At 46.1% G+C, this 15,830-nt stretch overlaps 1 protein-coding gene across 3 annotated transcripts in view; it reads right to left on the bottom strand.

The window, feature by feature from the left end:
* Positions 1–12,283, bottom strand: part of NUP214 (nucleoporin 214) — a 1,006,718-nt gene extending 994,435 nt beyond the window's left edge. For 2 of the 3 annotated variants that reach the window (XM_069609279.1, XM_069609280.1), the window contains exon 1: positions 12,101–12,282. In XM_069609279.1, the coding sequence (XP_069465380.1) occupies positions 12,101–12,142 (42 nt within the window). In that variant the 5' untranslated portion in view covers positions 12,143–12,282. Of the gene's footprint in view, positions 1–12,100 lie in introns of all 3 variants that reach the window. The other variant, XM_069609281.1, reaches the window with a different exon arrangement.
* Between the last annotated feature and the right edge of the window lie 3,547 nt (positions 12,284–15,830).

Below are 15,830 nucleotides of genomic sequence, written 5' to 3'. Positions count from 1 at the left end.
TGATTGTTGCACTATAATAATAATAAAATACTTTATTAAAAAAAAAAGGCGTGGATGCTACCTTTATTAAAGAAACTGGATCTATGTCCGCTGACGGCTACCAACTACAGACCGATCATCAATACCGGTTTCTGCTAAAAATACTGGTTAGGGTTGCATATATTCAAATATTGGATTACATTAACCAACATCAGATTCTGAACAAACCTCAAGGAGCATCCGTCTCCCAATCACTATGTAAACGTTTCATGATCCCGTTCTGACACGCTGGAAAGTAATGCATCACCTTTACAAACTATGCGGATGACACGCATTGTGTCATCCCGCTTACTGGATCACACAAGGAGGCTGAGCTCAAAGTCAACATACTTTACGATATCATACAAGCTTGGATAATACAAAACGGCTGGTTCTTAATAAAGACAAAACTGAACTAATGGTGGTTGGATCATCGAAGAAAATTCTAAAGCTAGGCCCCCTCTACAAATGCTTTTACATCACAGATTGTAGAATGGAGGTTCAGAGCAAAGTTAAAACTCTGGCCATTTTTCTGGATCGGAACCGGAACATGAGGTCACAGATTAGTGGTTTGGTTTCGACATCCACCTACTACATTAAACTACTTGCGTCAATTCATCCATCCATCTCACAAAAGAACGCAGAAACAATTGCTCGGGCCATAATCTGTTCTAAAATCGATTGTTGCAGTCTGCTTATCGGCAGCACGCAAGCAGAGTTTGATCGCCTTCAGGTGATACAAAACAGCGCAGTCAGGGTGGTCACTGGACTGAAATGGAGCGACTATGTCTCAGATGCAAGACAAGGTCTTCACTGGCTGCCGGTAAGGGCCAGAATTCAGTTCCGGCTCCTGTCGATTACACAAAAATGCCAGCTGTAACTTATGCCGTCCTACTTCAGGGATAGGCTGGTTTTAAAACATAATGGAAGAGCCTTAAGATCTAACAATACGAATCAACTAATGACCCCCTGCTATAAGTCTAAGAGTTCTTACGGGCTCCTTTGTTAACACCGCCCCTCGAGCTTGGAATGCCCTCCCAGATCTTAGGGACATAAAATCAATTGAAACATGTAAAAAGAAATTAAAAAACGTTTCTTCTGCTAGATATGCTCTCCGGTAACTGCATATTCTTGATAATGCTCCCATTGCAACAATGTGAATGTAATTTCTGTCCTACTAGTGTTGGGACTTGCCCTTTTTGTTTGTCTTTGTCGGCGCCCGTAAGCCCTCAGCCCTTTGGAGCGTGGTACAAATACATATGCAATACACAGCAGTCGATTCCAAAGATCAGTAGCAAGGAAGGTAAAAGATAGCTTGCCTGCTCTCTCCAATTTGTAACGTGGCACCAGCAGAGAGTTTGAGTGGCTAGACCCAAGATTCCTCACATGTTGCTTCCTTGACAATATCTGCTTTAAATATTCAGTACTCTTTCTGAACAAACAATTCAGAGTGACAGCGAGGAGCCTAAACTTAATCTGCTCTCTCACTGGTAGCCAATTTAAGGCCCCTCTGGCCTCTGACATGATCACGACACTTTAGACAGGATAGTATCCTCACTGCATTGTTCTGAATTACTTACAGTCTAGAGATGTTCTTCCTGACTTGAGCCGCCCAATAAACTAGCACAGTAATCCTCCAGACGTGCTCCTAGAATGGCCAGAGTCAATGTGGCAGTGTTACTCTCAGATATCCATGGACGAATCTTGGCCAGTATAGTACAAAGTAGTGGAACATATTGAGTTGACCTGGTCTTTCATAGATAATGTAGCATCCAGATAAATGCATGATGTTTTAACTTTGTGCAGCACCTCTAGTTGGCAGCCAGCTGTGGTAAAACTTTTATAAGGAGCCAGAATTTTTTCAAGCCTTTGGCATGTAGCAAGAAGCAACTCAGTTTTTGATTAATTGAGCGCCAAACCATTTTGTGCCATCCAATGTTGCATCAGATCAAAAATCGTATTAATCACTGCAGCATCGGCAATATAGTCTCCTGAGAATTTTAGCATGATCTGACAGTCCTCCGCATAGTTAGCTTAAAAGACCAGCGCAACATCAAACATAGAAAATAAAGGTTTCATATAAATATTAAAGAGAGTTGAGGGGAGGCGGGACCGCTATGAAATGCTATATACCAACCCCACGGGCTCAGCAGCCACATTAAAAACTCTTGCATTTCTGCCAATTAAAAAATATATTCAGCTGCCAATTTAGAAACATAAGGGGTCATAAATAATGGACAATTATATGTTTTTATCATGTGGCAGGGAGATTTGCGGAACGCTATATCCCAGCTTCTCGTACCTCTGCGGTAGGTCCTGGGCCCTGGTTAATGCTGGATACACAGGGGCTGCTTTAAGCTCCTGCTTAATCAATCTTAATTTCGATCCCTGACAAAAGTTCTCTTAGAAACACTAATCAACACTGTTTCATGCAAATGCCTTTTGTTTGAACATTTATGGTACTTGGAAAAAGCTTCCACATAATAAAGGACTGTGTAGGTATTTGTATTTGTTTTATTTATATAGCGCAGACCAGGCCCAAGGGCAACCAGGCGCATATCTTAGAAGAATGTTACAGGCATGACATATAGTTGTAGTGGTTACAATAAATTATGAACAAAATATACAATTGACGTTACCATTCAGAGCAACGAGCAAAATATGCAATTGACGTTACAGTTCCGAGCAACAAGCAGAGCAGTAGTGAAGGAGCAAAGCATAACAGGGCCACAGTGGGCCAGCCATGATCAGAAGAACTGTTAGTGAGATGTGGCTAGCCAGAGCTTGGCTTTGTGTTTGAATAGGTTGAATGAAGGTAAGGTTCTGATAGAGAGGTGTACGGTGTTCCAGAGCTTGGCCGCCAGGACTGGGAAGCTGGCGCCCCCAGCAGATTGGAGCTTGAATCTAGAGATCGTAAGACCTTGGGATTGTCCAGATCCAAGTACTCGCGATTGAATATGTTGTGTGAATCGTGAGATAAGGTAGGTTGGAGCCTGATGGTTTACACATTTGTATGTGAGGGCCAGTGCTTTAAGTGAGATTCTTTGGGCGACTGAAAGCCACATGAGGTTCTTCCTGGTTTCTGAGATGTGAGCAGAGCGGGGGATATTGAGGGCCACTCTGATGGCATTATTTTGGGTAATCTGAAGTTTATTAGGATTGCCCTGGCTAGTGCCTTGGTACAGAGCATTACAGTAGTCCAGTTTGGACATAACCAGAGTCCTGGCCAAAGTGATGCCGCTCTGAGTGGTAAGGAATGGGCGACAGGCTGAAATCAATTTGCAGGTGTATGCAGAAGCAGTAGCTACTGCATTAGTTTGCCTAGTGAGAGACAGGGAGGAGTCCAGATAAATACCCAGAGTTTTAGTGTCTTTGGATACTTTAATTAGGTTACCGTCAATGTTAAAGGAGCTGAACAGAGAACTCCGTTTGTTGAGTCTCTGTTGCGTACCTAAGGTGAGAAGCTCAGTCTTGTCATCGTTGAGGCACAGCTCATGTTGGGCCATCCAAGCTTGGATGACAAGGTAGATGTCATTGAGGGCTTTGGAGTCGGCAATGTAGTCACCTGTGATGGTTATGAGTATCTGGGTGTCATCAGCGTAATTTGTGTAGGTGACCCCCAGATAGTCAAGCACATCGAATAGTGGTTTGGTGAAAACATTGTAGAGAGTTGGGGAGACACAAGACCCTTGAGGGACTCCACAAGGGACTGGTGTGGGATCAGCCAATGAGGATGGAGAGAAGACTGTGCCTATTGTCAAGGAATGACCTGATCCAATTGGAGGCATTGTCGGAAAAGTGGGCAGCGGATTTCAGATGCCGACATAGTATTTGGTGATTGACCAAATCGAAGGCCGCGGATAGGTCCAGTAGGAGTAGAAGGGCCAGTTTGCCGTTGTCTTTAATGTTCTCAATTTGGGTTTTAAGGTCAAGTAGAGCCGTTTCAGTCCCGTGCTTAGGTCTGAAGCCTGATTTTCTTGAGCCGAGGAGGTTGTTCATTTCAAAGTAGTTCTGAATCTGCAGGTATGCTGCTCTGTCAAGTATTTTGAGTAGGAACGGTACGGTAGTGATAGGTCTGTAGTTGGTTGGAATTTCAGGGTCTAAAGTCGTTTCTTTTTTCAGGAGAGGGATAACCCATGCGTCCTTTAAGTTATTGGGTACCTTTCCAGTTAAGAATGAGGAGTTAATGAGGGTAGTTATAAAAAGGAGCGAGGTCATGTGCCGCTTCCTTAATGATAGGTGCTGGGCAGGAGTCACCTTGGCAGTTAGATGGTTTTAAGTTGCAAATGATGTTTTCGACCTCGAGGATGGTAAGTGGGGTGAAGCTAAAAGGGGTGCGAGTAAAGGAGGTCATGGGGGTTATGGACGGTTTGGTAGGAGGGTTGGCGAGTAAGGTGGTTTGTTTGGCGTTAATTTTTGATTGCAGGGTGGTGATTTTGTTTAGGAGAGCGTTTTGGATGTTACTGCACCAATTGCTATCTTTAATGCAAGTATCAGGGGCAGGGGAGGGGGGATTCCAGTTCTCTAAGGATTTTAAATAGCTCCTTAGTATTGGATTCTGCTTGGGAGATACGTAAATTGTATGTCTCCTTTTTGGCTTGTAGGATAGCGGCCTTATAGTTGTGGGTGGTGATAATAAGGCGATCTTTGTTCGAGTCACAAGGGTGGTTCTTCCAGAGTGATTAAGCTTTACGTTTTTCTTTACGTAAGGTTCGTAACTGCAGGGTGAACCAGGAGTTCAGGTGGGCTTGTTGTATGGCTTTCCGTAGTTTGAGTGGTGCTATATTGTCAATGGCTTTCAGTAATGTTTGATTGAAGATATCTACTAGGACACTGGGGTCATTGCAATGGGACACAGAGTCATTCAAGATGGGAAGGATAAGTGGGAGTAGTTTATCCCTGGTGATGTCTTTTTTATTCCTTGTGGGGACAGCAGGCGCTATCGTAGGAATGGTATGCGGGTTGGTCGCAGGTAAGTGGAAGATGATGGTGTGATGGTCAGACCAGGCGCATGCAAGTTGGCACTTATGGTGGTGTTGCAATTGAGATTGGTGATCCAATCAAGCGTTCTGCCCTTAATATGGGTAGGTTTGTCTATGCGTTGCTGGAAGCCTAGGTTAGCTAGTGTAGTAGCGACCTCAGAGGCCAAGTGGTCCTTAGTGTCGGATAGGCCAAGGTTAAGGTCACCTAGAAGCAGTACCTGAGAGTTGGGTTTGGTATCGACAGTCAGAATGGCCGTGATCTCATCTATGAAGGAACCAAGAGGTCCTGGTGGTCTATAGATGAGGTGGAGGGTAGCAGTGTTGGTAGGGGAAAGGGTGAGTTTCACGGAGAGGGATTCTGCCGAGCTAAGCCCAGTATTGGGGATAGTTCTAAGTGTAATGTTATTTCTATGTATGAATGCGACTACACCTCCTTTGGAGGTTGATTGTCGGTCAGCTCTAATAATGGAGTATCCGTTGGGAATGGCGAGGGCAAGAAGTGGGCTAGAGGCTGCATCTAACCAAGTTTCAGTGATGGCCACAAAATCAAGGTTTTGAGCAGTGAGAAGGTCAGAGATATCCAGCGTGTTGGCTGTGATAGATCTGTCATTAATGAGGGCGCCCTTGAGTTCTTTGGTTGAGATGGTGCTATGGGAAGGTGGTGTCTGCTGCGTAGTGGGGCGGGTAGTAGTAGTGCAGTAACGCTGAGTGCCACGGGTAGGAGGGGCACGAGGCAGTCTAGACCCAAGTCGGAGATTCCTATCTTTGAGCATGCAAGGTTGATTAGGCGTAGGTTTGGTAGCCAAGTGTTGGAGCCATAATGCGGGGTCATTGAGATATGGGTTGCTGACGAGCATTGTGGGATAGTGTGGGGTGGAGTGGTGGGGATCGATCTTAGAAATGCTAGAAGTAGGGGACCAAAAGGATGTGGTGAAGGGGAGTCCTGCTATGATAGCGCAAATGAGGTAGCTAACTGTTGGCAGTGGTTGCATGTCGAGATCCCAGGGTCCTAACCGTCTGTGGGGAGAGGTGCGAGTGGACTGAAGGGTACGTGGTGAGGTTCCGCACTGGGCAGAGGTGGAGTTGGCCAGGTGCTGCGGCTTGCTAGGTAAGTACATGTGCGGGTATGCAGTCAATGACACAAAGGCAGTGGTTCAGCTAGGCCAGCTACGTAAGTACATGTGCTAAAATGCAAACAATGACTCAAAGGCAATAGTTCAGCTAGGCCGACTAGAGGTGTACATGTTAGGAAACAGGTAGCGAAGCGGCATCAGTATTTGACAAACCCAACAGTGGCTGGGATGCAAACAGCAAAGTATAGTTAACTTTGACACTCCCATTAGCGACTAGGTTGCATATATCAGGGGGTACCTGGATTTGACAATCCCTTCAGCGACTAAAAAAAGCATACATCAAGGGCACCTAGATTTGACAATCCCGCCAGCGACTAGAGGGTGCGTACATCAAGAGCCCCTAGATTTGATAATCCCATCAGCGACTAAAAGTGCATACATCAAGGGCACCTAGATTTGATAATCCCATCAGCGACAGAGTGCATACATCAAGGGCACCTAGATTTCACAATCCCATCGGCGACTAAGAGTGCATACATCAAGGGCACCTAGATTTCACAATCCCACAGTGACTAAAAAATGCATACAGTGGGGGGTCACTAAATTTAGAAGTAGCAATCTGGCTATGTTTGCCTGTAGTATGGTTGACACAAGTATAAACAGTTATGGGCAAAAATGGTACAGCTGTGACAGGATACAATGGCAAGCGACCTAGGGTCTCAAGTAGGTACCAAGATAATTGTCTACAGTCAATTTAGTCTCAAAGGATTACCTAGATGCAGGTTTGCAGGCAAGCTAGGATACAGTGTATAAGCATACATTAGCAAGACATTTGTAGCATTAGGTGGTGGTAGTTCACAGGGAATCATTGATTGCAGTGTTAGCTATGGCATCAAATGCAATATGATAGGGATGGCTTGAAATAAGTTACTAAGGAAGTGATTTGTTGAGATATGTACAGCATGTTAATTGGAACAAATGATAAGGTGTTAGAAAGCATTCTCACGGCATGGATGTCGTCATGAGTGCATCATAAGTACTCCACTGCTATTATGCAACTTGTGCACACCTGGGGTGCTTGGTAGATAAATAAAGCGTCAATAATGTTCAGCTTTCGGCCCACTGACCTGGTAAGTGGAATAAGTGGGCTCCGGTGACATGTTCAATCAAGAAGAACGTTTCAGGCAGCGGTTTCTGGCGACGGCGACTGAAGAGCATGGCTGCTTTTACCGACCTCAAAATGTGCATTTGCCATTAGCCACTGGCAAGTGATCATTGATAATGGGCAAATAAGAAATTGTGGCCATGTGGAAAAGTGTGCAGGCGAGTGGTATTTTATGCCAGACTAGTATTTTGCAACGTGAATATTTTAGCCCTACTTTTAGTCGCGGGTGGGTAAAGTCAACAACTCCGCATTCTGCAACCACCTCCCCCAGGAAAAAATAAGGAAAATCTCTAAATTGAGCACTAGGTTGCACACGATTAAATCAAACTGGTGCCTAAAGGGGACAACACATACTGTGGGCCTGATTCACAGAAGCGTAATTGCACAATCCCATAGGAAAACGTTCTGTGAATTAGCCCCTGTACGTTTTCCTTTATTTTCAAATGGGTTACTATAAATATATAATAGCAGTGCTTGGAGCACTTGATACATGTCATTGAATGCAGAGGTGGGAAATTGCGTATAGCCAAGGGGTTGTGTTTTTGTAAAGTACATTTATATTCTTTGTTTATATGCCAAAGGACAATCATTACTAATGCCATTCATAGAGCTCTTCTAGAGAGCACGTGATTGTACATTTAAAAAAACACCTGTTATTTGAGTATTAAGCCATTTTTTTCGAAGCATGTATAAATTGCAATATTTTGTTATTGATAAATGTCTAATTCTATTGCCACTGGAACATTCTGATCCTGGCTCTCGGAAATTCCACATCCAGAGAAACATCTCATTTTTAATAAAATGTGCATTTAACCCTGTAAAGTAAATTTAAGATCCTCACAGCCAGACGAACAGGTGTTTGTCATCAATGTGTACTGGAACCCTGCGTGGACCGGACTTCAAGTTTTTTGGGGGAATTCTGTCGTCACTGCTAGAAGACATCAAACTTTCTGATGGTGGAGCGCATATAATTCTGGCAGGGGAATTGGATACCCAGTGTGTAACAGCAATGCAGGAGAAGGGTATATTGAGAAAACGGAGAATTACCAGCAAGGGTAACATTTGGTTGGACTTTAAGGATGCCTGGGGCCTGAAGATGAGAAATGGGTCAATACTACATGGCATCGAGGGAAATCCTCCTCGACCCTAGATTTCATCCTCATGTCAGTAGATCTCTTCCCCCGCAGTACATCATTGTCCATCAAGCCGGATGGAGGTAGTGCTCACTCCAGGCTTGTTCTGGTGCTCTCCGATAGGGCGACTAGACAGCTAGATAAACAGCCCCAGGCCTTGATACTCAAAAAGGGGTAGAGCCCGGCTCACAAAATATAAATGGGAAGGCAGAACTCTTAATAACAACCGGTCAAAAAAACGTGCTAATGTTCAGCAAAAAAAACTATAAACCAGACTCATTCATAAACTTTGTCTGGTCAATCTCTTCGCCAAGTGTGGGAGAGGGGTGGGGGGTGGAGCGAAAGTACCATTGCCACACATTTGACGATAAGACCCGAGTGCACCAAAAGCTATTGAGCCAGAAGCTGCACAAGTTGAGGAGAGCTCAACTAAGTCCGGAGGTGTACAAAACAAGAGTATAGGTCTCTAACTCTTCAGTATAAGCATTGGTCAGTGGGTGGAAGGAGGCAGAGTATCCAGCAGGATGGGGAATTTAGCCATTCTAAGCTTCGGTGGACTCCAGATCAGGACGTTGTCTGGCATCTATCTTTTGTAGAACAGGACCTTGTAGACTTGATCTCTAGCTCTTCCACCTCAAAAGCAGTCGGACCTAACGGCCTGACGTATCAAGTTTTAAAGAACAATGTTGTTCGGTGGTCCAAAATGTTATTCTGGCTCTTTAAGGGGATCCTGGAGAGGAAATCATTCCCCCATCATGGAAAACTACCAACAATACCTTTGTTCATGGGGGCGATCGATTACATCTGGCAAATTTATCGCCCAATGGCCCTCCTTGACATTTAAAGTAAATTATTTATGAAGCTCTTGTTAAAGGAATTGGAAAGTTGGGTGGAAAGTGAACAAATCCTCTCAAAGCTTCAAACAGGTTTCAGAGGAGGCATGCCCACTGCCTGGCCGGCTAGAACAATCTTATTTTCGAAATTTGTGGTTAGCGAAGAAAGGATCCTTTCTGAAATGTTTTGGAATAGATTGATCACTGGTCATGAAACAGCGTTAACAGTTGCTGTAGTACAGTTATTGGAAAGAAGCTTGAAGCCTCCTCTCCTGTAGAAGTCACCTTAACATTATGAGCAGAAAAAAAAGAGGTCTGAGGAGGGATGCTCCAGTATAATGTGTTTGCTGGTCCTTGGACCTTCTGTCCTACGTTTCCTCCTCTTGCCTTTCTTTGTGATAAGGACTATAGTCCTAAAGTTTTACATTTCTGCATGCTTTCTTTCTCTTTTTTTTACCATGTAAATCTTAGGCTGGTTAGAGGGACAGGTTAGGTAGGTAATTATTTTGTTTAGATTTTATTTTGTATTTGTTCATTTGTTAGGTTGCTATTGTAAAATAATGTATATTTCTTTTTATTCTATTGGTTTTCAAAGGTTCTTGTAACCAGATACTACAAAAAAAAAAAAAAAAAAAAAAGTTACTCATATGGGCTCTCCGGTTTCCCCAGCCCATTTATGAATACATCAAGCACTCCTGGTTTTAGTCTTTGAATTCTGGGACTTTTTGACTTCCCGTGCTCATTTTAAAATTCAGAACTGCAAGTCCCCGAATGCAAAACAAACTATAGAATTGCATCCGATCACCTACTCACGCATGAAATGTGGAAGTATGAGAGCTTTGCATATAGAAGATTAAGGGCTCAATTCTGAGCTTCAGGTAAAATAAAGTGCCATTCCAGGATGGAATGACACTATTATTTACTCTATATTCCCTTTCTATACATAGGCACATAGTATGGGGCAAATAAGAAAAGTGTTGTTCCATCAATGACTGACACTTATTTGACATGGAACTCAGAATCGGGCCTTGAATGTGTTGTTTTAAAAGTCCAGTGTTAGCTAGACTTAATGCACTTTAGATTTATTGCACTTTAACCTTGATTGATCTTTCGTGCATTTATGTGACATTTCATTATATGTCTCTAATTCAATGTCCCTTACACTCAATGTACTCTAAATCTTGATTGATCTCTCTTGTACGACACTTTATTATACGCCCTAGAGTCACAGCCTCAGACCTCGTGAACACCCGATAACGGGGAAATTAGTTCTGTTGCTCTCTTTCTCAATATTGGCATAGATTGCACAGCGTGATTGCACTGTTGCATTTCAGGAAATGTTCTCTATGACGGGCAGTGTTTTTTAAACTATAACTGATGTTTTGTATGATTTCTAGCAAGAACATTCAGATTTATAGTGTTTTATGTTTGATGTGAATAAAATTTGAATATGTTTGTTCCTTTGTCATTTTGAACTTGCCTACCTTTCAACCAACCATTAGAAGTCTACTATATTTTGAATTATAAAAAATACTTATTGAGTTCCGCGTGACATAACTAACCCTGCATCCAATTTTAGCTAGACCCCTTTCAACATTAACTGAACCGTAACTTGATCTTCGATTAAACTACACCGTTTATATTTCCGATGTAATGAATACATCTGTTCCATTGCCAAAATACAACATTATCAGTAGTCTGGGGAATTAACAAGCCACACAAATATAACCAGGTGAGATGTCTGCACCCCATACAATGTTTCGTTTGGGCCACCTACAAGCTGAAACTATTGCATAAGAGTACAGATGGGGAGAAATGGGTATATGAACAGGGACACAAAGCCTGTAAGTGTTGTTAGGTTATTTACGTTGCTGCCCTCCCCATCAAAACGCTTCCTCATGGGAACACTGAGCTTGCATTAATCAAGCCTAACCATCAAAGTTTGCACTCGAAGTGCCTGCCAGGGTTTTTTCAATTGGAGTTGTAAAACCACTACTGGTGTAATACAAATGTCTTAACCAGGTTTGCCTTCAAACACTCGATTTAGAAGCACTATGCCAGTCCTTAACTGAAGTCCTGTAAAAAAAAAAAAAAAACAAGCACTGGCAAACCCAACAGTTGTGGCTTGTGTCAATTAGATGCCCAGGTACTCCCACCATTATGCACCTCCTACCATCAATGGGCAGTTAATACTACTGTGGCTGTGCCTGGCAAGTGCCTTTCCTATGCCTACACAAAAGCTCAAACTGTTGCCATTGGTGTGGCTTTTATTTTGCCTTGTAAGCACTGTAACACTTGTAGGAGTGTATTTTGGCACACACAAAGTCTCATAAGGCAAGGAAGAGAACACTGAATGGGTAAACTGGATTGACACGCGTCAGTTTGACAGCTAGGGGAAATGGCCCCGGAATTAGATTGTTTACAGCCTAACAAATAAATAAACTACATTTCAAGAACAAACGATTCTACATGGGCACCACACTTAATAACTGATAGGATTGAATATCCAAGGGGAGATTCCAAGGTAATAAGCGAAACTGACCAGCCATTACCCGTCATTAGGGGGTCGAGGGGGTATGGCAAGGAGGCGTGGCCATGTCATTTGTGGGCGGGGCTTCCCGTGTTTACACTGAGCAAAGCTGCTCCACTCTGCACACCTCCTTTCCCCTGCAATCGCCAACATCTCTGATCCCCAGCAGCCTGGAGCCAGCTACACAAGTGCTCCGAATACAGCCCTAAAGCCCAGAGCTGCCAGGGGCACCTGCAGCCAGGCCTGCATTGCTTGACGTGCATGCACACCACTGTAGCAGGAAACTACAGGTTCCATGGTGCCGCGCGCGCTGCTGGCTGAAGAGCCAGCTGCCAGGCGTGCCACGGGTAGCGGTCCCAGGCGCACCTTGATCTCGCGCTCGTTGGGCTGGTCCATGTCCTCCTCCATGGCTGCGGGCGCTGCTCTGTCCTCTCCCCGCTCGCTTCCCGCGGGCTCCTGTCACAGGCTGCAGCACTGCGTCCCTTGCCTGTCCCGTCCCTCCCGCGCTTTCCCGTCCAGTCACTGCGCGGTGCGCGCAAAGGCTTCCGGCGCACGCGGCTCGCGTCACAAACGGCGCGCGAGCAGTCCAGAGAAGCCGCAGAACTACAGCACTGGGCGCTCTTCCAGAGCCCCGCCCAGGCGGCGGCTCCTGCGTGTCAAGCCTCGCTCTGGGATTGCGCAGAAGCACTAGAACGCGGCGGCGGATCTTCTTAGTTTACGTGATGGGTGGGACTAGACGCACAGTCTCACGCACAGTACCTTTCTTTATTTACTGTGTCAAAGCGTAGAATAAAACGTTCACAATGTTATAAACCATAAAAAGAAAACAAGGAAAATAGAAACAATACAATCCCAATATAACAGAGAACTACTTAGGAATATTTCAACCACGTTTGGTGCTGTAATAGTGGTTTACTTTCATTTTGGGACTGTATTCCCAACATGACTGTTGTGGCCTTTAAGGACGACAGCATGCTTCAGTGGGTTCTAACTGTCTTTATTACAAGACAAACAGGTGAACATAAACTTGTCCTTGTGTAGGCAGGGGAATTACGTTCAGTTCAGAGCCTCTCAGTTACTTCACTGGGGCTAGGTGTGCACAAGGATGGCACGCTGTAAGCTTCCAGGGCCCCCATGTGGCCTCCTGTGGCTTTGGACGTATGCCCCGGAAGCAGGATCATCAGGCTCTTCAGGGCCTTGGTTTGATGGCGCCTTATCAGGAGCAGCGCTGTGGGTCGACCGCTTGGACTGGCGCTTCGCCAACACTGGCGGGAACGTTTTCTCGCGGAGCGCGGGTTGGCGAGATCTCGTTATGCCAAGATCTCGCGAGACCACGCTCCCGCGATCATGTGATGTCCCCACACACCTCCCTTACTGGAAAAAGGATGGACGGTCATTCCATGACAAAGTCTGCAAACTTGCTGGGCTTCCTTCTCTCTCTCTGAGGTCTACTTAGATCTGGACATGGGGCAGGATTGCGGGAACACTCTTGGGGAGGTGCGGGTGATTCGGGTTCTCCTTGTCTTGCTCTTCGCTGTGACTCCCTGAGTGGGGTTGGAGAGTTGGGGCTTGAGGGCTCATTGCCGTAGTGTGACTCCGAGGCATCTCTTCCTGACAGGCGAGGGTTTTCGGATGTCTCCTGGTGGCCTTGATCTTCTCCGGTTTCCCAGTGTGGCTGTTCCATAGGTCCTTTCCTGCGGTACATGGCCACCCTTTCTAGGTTCCATTTCCTTCCGTCGCTAGTGCAAATGTGGTTTGACCCTTTCTCCGGGACTTCTATGGGACTGCTGTATCTGGAGCCAGTCGAAGTGTCTTTGTGGGGGAGGCGTATCTTTACTAGGTCGCCTTTGTTAACTGCTGTGTGGCGAGTGGCTCGACGCAGGTTCCCTTGAGCCTTCATGGCTTCTTTGTTACGCTGCATGCGGAAAACTACGTCTTCCATGTCCATGTCTTCGTCAGCTCTCACTTGATGGAGCCAAGGTGGTACCAGTGTGGATGCTGCCCTTCTCCCCCTTAGCAGATGGAATGACGAAACACCGGTGACGGCGTTGGGGGTGATGCGGTGGGCTGCTAGGGCTTCCTTGGCTGTCTTGTACGGGTCTAGGCCCGAGGCATGCGCCAGTTGCAGCACCCCTTTGATGAAGCGGTTTGCCCGCTCGACCAGGCCATTGGCCTGTGGGTGGTAGAGACTTGCTCTCCGCTGTCGAATGTTGTTGAGTTTGAGGAATTTCTCCATTTCTCGAGAGACCAGCTGGACCCCGTTGTCCGTGACAATTTCTTCTGGGAGACCTTCCCGCTGGAATATGGCGGTGAGTGCTTCGATGACTGTGCTTGTGGTGATGTTTGAAGTGAAGTCAACTTCGACCCATTTGGAGAAATAGTCGACCGTGACTATCCCGTATTTGTGTTCTGGGGGCATGCTGTCCAGTGGCCCAATGAAATCCAACCCTAGTTTGCGCCACGCCCCTTTGGGGACTTCGGTGGGCAGCATGGGGGCTTGCCTCACGGCTAGGCGCTTGTCACTGTTGGTGCATTCATAGCACCTTTCGACCATTTGTCGTATGTCCTGGTCCATGCCTGGCCACCAGTAGGCGTCGCGTATCCTGCGTGTGGTCATGTTGCATCCCAGATGGCCTGAGTGTGCGCTGCACAGTATCACTTTGCGAATTCCGCTGGGCGGGATAACTTGGTCGCCTCTGAGAATGAGACCGTTCATGGTGGTGATTTCCTCGTTCACCTTCCAGTAAGGACGAAGGCCTTCAGAGATCGCTCTTTCGTCGGGCCACCCTTCGTGGACCCAGGCTGCTACGCGCCGTAGGGCTTCGTCCTGCTCGAACTCCACCTGCCAGTGGCGTTCACTCAGGTCCATGTACTCGCCGTTCCTCAAGTCACCAATGGAGGCTACGACACATTCATCTTCCAAGAATGTGGTACCAGGGGCGCTTTGGTTCAGGAGCCTGGACATGCAGTCCGCTTGTGCGTTTTTCCAGCCCGCAATGTGGGCTATCTCATATGTATATTCTTGAAGCTTCGCGGCGATCCTGGCCAGTCTTGGGGTGGCAGTCTTGGTGCCGCCCGGGCTCAACATGTGAATGAGGGGTTTGTGGTCGGTGACCAGCCTGAATTTCTTGCCCCAAACATAAGATCTGAAGTAGTCGACGGCCCAGGCACATGCCAACATTTCTTTCTCAACGGTGGAGTAATTCTTCTCCGATGATGATAGGGCTTTTGATGCAAACGCCATGATGTTTTCAGTGTCTCCCTTCTTCTGGGTCAGGGTGGCCCCCAGCCCGTATGCGCTGGCGTCTGTGGTAATGCAGGTGTCCCATTCAGGATTGAATGGTTTAAGGCATGGTGCGTGTAGAATTCTCCTTAAGATTTCACAGAAGGCTTCATTTTGCTCTGGGCCCCAGGAGTAGGCTGCCCCCTTCTTCAGAAGCTCCCTCATGAGGGACGTGGTTTCGGAGAACCTTGGGACGAATTTAGCATAGTACTCGGCTAGGCCCAGGAACGAGCGTAGTTCTTCTCTGGACATCGGGGCCGGGGCATCTGTTATGGCCTCCATGAGGTTCTTCTTGGGGTTGACCCCTTCGCTTGAGATGCAGTACCCAAGGTATTCTACCTTGCTCACTCCAAACACGCATTTTTCGTGGCGTAAATGAACACCCACCTCTTGAAGCTTGCTCAGGACTGCCCTGAGTGCTTTGTCATGGGTCTCGTTGTCCTTGGCATACACGAGAATGTCGTCCTGAAAGAATGAAACATTTGTGAGTCCTTTAAGTAGAGAGTTCATCATCCTCTGGAATGCGGACGCTGCCGATGACAACCCAAATGGCATGCGGGTATATTGAAAGGTGCCGAAAGGAGTGATGAACGCTGTCAGGGGGCGTGAAGATTTGTGTAGAGGAATCTGGTGATAGGCGTCACGCATGTCCAGCTTCGAGAAGATTGCCGCCTCTTTCATCATGAGGACAAATTCGCTAATGCTGGGGAGCGGAAAGCTATCCGTGACAACCTCTAGATTCAGGCTTCTCAGGTCGATGCATATACTGAGGTCGTTGCTGGATTTCTTTTTGACTAACACCACTGGACTCAG

The sequence above is a fragment of the Ambystoma mexicanum genome, chromosome 8, assembly GCF_040938575.1.
Source record: "Ambystoma mexicanum isolate Mex_15411 chromosome 8, UKY_AmexF1_1, whole genome shotgun sequence".
NCBI lineage: Eukaryota > Metazoa > Chordata > Amphibia > Caudata > Ambystomatidae > Ambystoma > Ambystoma mexicanum.
This window is presented reverse-complemented; position numbering and strand designations above follow the sequence as displayed.